General features: G+C 38.2%; 1 protein-coding gene and 1 long non-coding RNA gene across 2 annotated transcripts; both read right to left on the reverse strand.

The window, feature by feature from the left end:
- Nucleotides 1-531: 531 nt before the first annotated feature.
- On the reverse strand, nucleotides 532-1061 carry LOC140021438 (uncharacterized). The gene is made up of 3 exons (XR_011825169.1): nucleotides 1030-1061; nucleotides 704-910; nucleotides 532-611 (listed from the first exon to the last, which is right to left on the reverse strand). It is a non-coding gene; the product is annotated as an uncharacterized lncRNA (long non-coding RNA).
- A 1129-nt stretch (nucleotides 1062-2190) lies between these two features.
- On the reverse strand, nucleotides 2191-5725 carry LOC140016763 (uncharacterized). Its single transcript, XM_072070549.1, has 5 exons — nucleotides 4853-5725; nucleotides 3632-4773; nucleotides 3238-3540; nucleotides 3050-3137; nucleotides 2191-2958 (listed from the first exon to the last, which is right to left on the reverse strand). The coding sequence occupies exons 1-5, from the start codon at nucleotides 5723-5725 to the stop codon at nucleotides 2191-2193; spliced, it is 3174 nt and encodes a 1057-aa protein (XP_071926650.1).
- Between the last annotated feature and the right edge of the window lie 1400 nt (nucleotides 5726-7125).

Consider the following 7125-nt stretch of genomic DNA (forward strand, 5'->3'; position numbering starts at 1 on the left):
TTTGCTGGTTCACAAGCTTCTCCATAAGTTGTTGTTGAGATTGGACTGTTATTTCCAACTCAGCTGAGCGCTTCCCCGCTTGTTCTGCTCTTTTCTTGAAATCATCTATCTCTGCAAGCTTTTGGGCAATTATTCCAGCTTTGGAGGGACCACGGCCATGTACGTATCCGGTTACACGTCCAATTACTTCAATGGAAATGTCTTCTTCAGTCCTATTTGCACCACTGCATTCAGATTCCAACTTTTTCTCCTTCATCATGCTCTGTCACAAAGGTAAATTCTGAAGTTAGACTTTCATAAGAGTTGTACAACAATATTAGAGTACCAATTCCATTTTTCTTACTAAGTTCATAGCAGATGTTTCGTCAACCATTGCATTCTTCTTCTTGCTGTAATGGGTGATGTCATAAAGTTCTATTGGTCCAACTTCCCTCCCTTCTTGTGCTTCCTGTTACAATAAGAAGTTAAATAACCTGCCTAAACAATCCAAAAGACATGTCTTCAAGATAATCAAATACCCGGTCAGTTTTATGACGAAGAAAGGATTTTGTTCCAGCTGTATGAGCAGTTTTTTGCTTTGATCTATTGATCTTGTTCCTCTCACTTATCTTCTGCACTTATCAAGTTCAGCCGTGATCAAAATTTAACACACAAAAAACATGAGAAAGAACAATAGTAAATGATCAAAAGTCGGCGTCTATACCATAAAATTTAGACTACAGAAATAGTCACAAAGGTAAATCCAATCAGATTCTTCAACATATTGTGGACGATTTGCAAGTGCTTCCTCTTTTGTACTAAATTTCTTGAAAATCTTGTGAAAATTGTATCGTCGACTTCTGTACTGTGTATTTAACTGCTTAAGAAGTGCTGGCTTAACATGTTCTCCTTCATCATAAGCAAAACTATTCTGAAATATGAGTGAAAAATTTATTGTAAATGTCAGAAAAAGTGCATAAATGTCCTGTTGCAGAACTAGTTGTTACCAAGTCAAGAAGAAAAACAAGCCTTCAAAACAATTTCACTTACATTAACAAGTTTTAGCATTCCTTCTCTATCAGAGCTGGCCAGTTTGGACCATTTTTCTGCTTTCCATTTGCCATATTTACGAATGACACAACTTGCCTCTGAGATGTACTGTTGTGCCCCTTCTCCAATTACTCTTCCACTAACTTCAGAGACCTGGACTTTTACCTTTTTGCCGGCCTTCTTTTCCTTGGACAGTGCAATATTGCGAGTATATCCTCTTTTCCTAGTTACATTGATACCACCTACCCAAAACATAGTACACAGTTATGAATGTGAGTGGAAAAATCTGAAATGAAATTAGCTGTGTAATATAAATTACAAGTAAATCTCATATACCGGTATCATTCTGTTGAACATCATCGCTCTCATTAATCCGGTCACTTCCACAACCAATGGACTGGTTAGATCCGACTTGTACTGAAGTAGGAGTAGTATTTTGCTGCTCAATAGATGTAGGAGTTGTCAACTCATGTCTTGATGATCCTGTAGCAGTTTTGCGACCATTTGAGGTAGTAGGATCCTAAAATCCAGCCAACTACACATTAGAAATGTATTTTTCAAATATTGCCAACTACCAAAAGTAAGAACTAACCTCAGTCTCATCAAATAGGCGAATTTGAACTGACTTTCTAGATAGGCTGAATTCAGCACCATTATTGGCATTGCTAGCCAGACTACCTTTTGGGCCACCAACTTGCTATAGTGAAGTAAGAAATACACAGCAGGTTTAGATGCTTAATTGTTTAAAACCAATGGTATAAAGAAGTGAAGGTACAAGTACATAGCAAAGTCAATTTTCATCACCTGTTCACCTATTTTTTCTCTAGCTTCTGCTGCATTAGGTATTTCAGCACCTCGAGTTGGTCGCATAGGACATTTTCCTTTCTTCCCTGGCCCAGCCATGTAACTACATGATAAAAAGATATCAATCAGCCATGCATTTAGACTAAATATGTCTAAAATGCCAGGACAAGGTACAATTACCAGCATGCTCACCCGAAGGAGGAACTTAATTAATATGCCTTGTATTTTACAATAGATATTGCAAATTAGAAGATAAGAGTGACTAAAAATAATTCAAGATAAGAAATACACTTGATTTGAACCAAAAGTTACATTGTAACTATAAATAGAAACTGAAAATGTTATTTACAACATCGTTTAGTCAGACTCATAGTCATCACTTTCTACAAATTTTTCACTTTCATCTTCACTCGAGCTCAATTGCTGAATCTCATCATCATCAACAAAAAAATCATCCATTTTCCTGGCATGTTTAGCTGAAGAATCAGAATTTAGGATGCCAGTTTCTACAGCTTCATCAGCTAGCATATCACCTCTTTTCAAGTTAGACAAATCGACATTCTCTTGAACCCCAATTAGGTCTTCAAGATAATCTTCTTGGTAAACTTGTTCTTCTTCACATGATTTATCCTCATCCTTTTCAAGAACAGCATATGATGAACGTGGACAGACTGACTCGACAACATGCCAATCACCTCCAAGCCTCATATCCTTTACGTAAAAGACCTGTTCGGCTTGGGAAGCGAATACAAATGGCTGGTCTATATACCATTTTTTTGACAAATTGACGCTGCTTAGATTACTCTGTTTGTCTATTTTAAGACATGAGCTATTTTTCAAGTCCCACCAATCACACTTGAACAGAACTACTCGGCTTTGACTGAAGGAGTATTCAACCTCTAAGATATCTGTAATAGCACCATAGAAGTTTATTTCTACATCAGCATGCTCACCCTTCACCATAATGCCACTATTCTGGGTTTTTCTGTCTACCTCACGTGTTTTGGTATGAAATCTAAACCCATTGACATTACAACCAGGATATTTGATCACTCTAAAATCCAGTCCTTTGGCCAAAGACAACAATTCATCACAGCATCTGCCTTGTGTATGCATGTAAGTGACCTATATGACCCAAATAAGAAATTAGAATGACTGAACAAATTAACAACTATATAAATACCACAAGTTTTCTAGTAGTTTGTTCCATACTTACACGATCTTCAAACCACTTTGGAAACTCTAAATCGTGCATCTGCTCTACATTCGACACATTTTGCTGCTGAAGCAATTCTTTGTGCATCCTATACAATAGTATTATTAGTTATCTATGTGCTACGGTTAGTGCTATAATTGACTAAACATATAACACTTCTCATATACATAAGGTAATAAATTTATTACCTTATGTAATCATCAATTTCTTCACAATTTTTCAAGATGAATAAATGTATTTTCATCAACTCTGATTCACTTAAGCAACAAAATGTTGCTGCCCCAAAAGGCCGAGCCATTCCAGAAAAAATAGACAACTTTCCAGCAGCCTCAAAGCGTTCGGTGTTTCTTTCTGGTTCATTAAATATTGTAGGAACATTGTGCAAGTACCTAGAAATGAATGTTAGACATTCATCATCCAAGTAACGCTCAACAATGCATCCTTCCGGTCGAGCTCTGTTGTGCACATAACCTTTGTATTGACCCATTTTTCTGTGTCACAAAAATGCAGCCATAAGATGTCACAGCAGTACGACCCTATGAAGCAAAAGAAGATTCAGTCTTAAAATAGCCTTTACACTACCTCTCAAATGGGAACATCCACCGGTATTGTGCTGGGCCAGCAAGTTTTGCTTCAGCAGGTAAATGGACCATTAAATGGACCATTACATCGAAGAAATTTGGAGGGAAAATTTTTTCAAGTTTGCAGAGTATTACAACAATGTTTTTCTCCTGTGCATCTAACTCATCTACATAAAGAGTCCTGGAACAAATTTTCCTAAAAAAATTGCTTAGTTCTACCAAAGTTTGGGAAACATCCTTTGGCAGCATGCCTCTAATTGCTAATGGAAGTAGACGTTGCAAGAATACATGATAATCATGACTCTTCATCCCTGAAATTTGGCACTCTTTTGGCTTAACACAATGAGATATGTTTGAGGCAAATCCATCGGGGAACTTGAGTGAGCTCAAAAACTGGCATAGTTTTTGTTTTTCGCTGCGTGAAAGAGTGTAGCATGCAGCGGGCATCACCTTTGAATCCCCTTGAGTTTGAAGATGCAATTCTTCCCTCAATCTCATTTCCTTCAAATCCTCTCTAGCTTGCCAAGTGTCCCTATTTTTGTGTCCCGTACCCATCACTGTAGCCAACAAAATTTCACACACATTCTTCACGATATGCATAATGTCCAAGTTGTGTCTAATTTTGTTAGTACTCCAATATGGCAGCTCAAAAAAAATGCTTTTCTTCAACCAATTTGACTGATTTTGCATGCGTTTTCTTTTCTTCTCTTTAAGCAATTCAGGTGCCTTACCAAACACCATTTGATCAAACTCTTGAAGTTGTTCAAAGATTTCTTCACCGGATAAAGTTCTAACAGGCTGTCTAAGATCACTCTTGCCATTAAATGACTTTCTTTCTCTGCGCCATTTATGGTCCGCTGGCAAAAATCGCCGGTGCCCCATATAGCAACATTTTAATCCATTTCTCAGATATACACTGGTTGTATCATCTAAACAAATAGGACAGGCCTTATAACCTTTCGTACTCCACCCTGACAAATAGGCATATGCTGGAAAATCACTTATAGTCCACAATAGAGCAGCCCGTAACATAAATTTTTCTCCCACGGCTGCATCATAAGTCTCAAAGCCAGTGTCAAAAAACTCTTTCAACTCATCAATTAGAGGCCTAAAAAATATATCCATATCATTTCCTATTAGGACCTGGAATAATCATTAATAACAGGAAAAAAGGGTCCTTTAAGCATTTCCAAGGTGGTAGATTGTAAGGAACAAGGATTACAGGCCATATACTATATGCATTATTCATGTTTCCATAGGGATTGAAACCATCAGTTGAAAGCCCCAACCTAACATTACGAGAATCTTCGGCAAAAGATGGGTGACTGTTATCAAACTCCTTCCAAGCTATTGAGTCAGCAGGGTGTGTCATTGTGTTTTCCTTGGGAACGCGTCTCTCTTTATGCCACCTCATATCTTGAGCTATCTCCTTGTTTATGAATAGTCTTTGCAACCTTGACTTTAAGGGGAAATAGCGAAGCACTTTTCTAGGAATTTTAGAACCCGGGGATTTATAACGAGGTGCTTTACATTTTTCATTTGGGCAGTGATCGAGGCTTTCATTTTCTTTCCAATAAAGTGCACAATCATTTTCACATGCATGTATTTTTTCACACTTGAGTCCTAGCTCACGAATTAAATTTTTTGCATCATAGTATGAGCTAGGAATTGATGCCATGGGGAAGACTTGAATGAGGAATTTCAGCAGCATATCGATGGATTTGCAAGTCCACCGATTCATAGTTTTCAAATGAAGGATATGGACAACAAAGGAAAGTTTTGAGTACTTATCACAACCCGGGTAGAGACTTTTTTCAGCTTCAGATAATAATCTAAGAAACTTACTTGCTTCCCCCTCTTGCTTATTTGGTATATCCCTATTATGTTCCCCCGAATTTCTCCAATTCTCGCCAAAGTTTGCAGTACCAACGCCATTTAACATTTCTTGAATATCATCTGACTCACTGTTTTCTTCATCTAAAACTATGTTATCATCTTCATCCTCATCAGAATCCTCAAACCTTTCACCATGATATACCCACCTAGTATAGCTCTCAACAATTCCCCCACACAAATGACTTTTCATGACCTCCATAGTTTGATCCTCAAAGTTGTTGCACCCTTTACATGGACAAGGGAGCTTATATGTGGGATCCTTGCCTAAATAAGCGAACTAAACGAATTCTTTCACTCCTGCCAAATATCTAGGATGCAAGTAATCTTTAATTGTCATCCAACTCCTATCCATGTTTTTTCAAAAGCACCGTTGATCCTAACACAAAAAAATATGCAACCATGATATTACAACAACACATATAATAAATATAGGAAATTAATCTTCCCATACAACAATAATAAAAATTAAACAAAATACAACATAGCTATTACTAAATTCAAACATGTCACAATGTAAGCATGTGAGGAGGCTGTGTGCAATGCAAAACACAATGTAAGGCAGATAGGAATTAATTCTGGAGTCTTGTGAGATTTTCTTGGCAAGCACTACTGTATCCCGGGCCACACAGACAATGATCACCATATCAGCTTAGTTAACAACATAGCCAGGGCCAGCTAATCAAACCAGAAGTTTCAGGGATGAGGAGGCAAAGTTTAAGCTGTGTAAGGTTCGATCAGTACAGTTTGGACAGAAGGGCAAGCCATACCTGAATACCTATGATGGTCATACCATTCGTTACCCAGACCCACTCATCAAGGCCAATGACACCATCAAACTTGACCTGGAGAACAACAAGATTACTGAATTCATCAAGTTTGATGTTGGGAATGTTGTCATGGTGACTGGGGGAAGGAACAGAGGTTGGGTTGGAGTAATCAAGAATAGAGAGAAACATAAGGGAAGCTTTGAGACCATCCATGTCCAAGATGCCACAGGTCACGAGTTTGCTAGCAGGGGAAGTCTGGATAACCCAAGCGGGAGTTTAGGGGGCAGAATGGGGTGGAAACAAGTTTTCCCTTTCGTTGTGTTAGCATGAGGGATGACTGGTGCACGAAAAGGCATCATAACTAGGAAGCGAAACCTTTATCCTTGCGCCCAACTCGTACACAGGGCAGGGCACAAGGTCTGAAAGGCATACATACAAGTTCCAAATAACTTTCCAATTTGCCAGCAAATTCATGGCATCGTTTCGTTTTATGTGCAAGTAAATTAAAGAAGAAGCTATTCTGAGTCGAGAAGCTGAAAAAGAAGTTTCAATCTATACATGAAGAGTAAGTGGCTTGCACGACTTGAAATCACCACCATTCATTCCCCTAAGAAGTCAAATTGCAAAATCAATGCTATGGCATCCACCTTCCGTATCCAATAACTTGTGCTAGAACATCACGTAATTCACAATGCACCCATGCCATCCAAGTCCGTGTGCAAAACCGCAGTCTGCTGCTACTAATATTCCGCATTACCCAACAAATCAAAATTACGAATGGGAACATTACTACTCGGTCTTTCTAAAACCTACCAGATGAACTTCCATGAAA

This window comes from Coffea arabica, chromosome 1e (assembly GCF_036785885.1).
Source record: "Coffea arabica cultivar ET-39 chromosome 1e, Coffea Arabica ET-39 HiFi, whole genome shotgun sequence".
In the NCBI taxonomy this organism is placed as follows: Eukaryota; Viridiplantae; Streptophyta; class Magnoliopsida; order Gentianales; family Rubiaceae; genus Coffea; species Coffea arabica.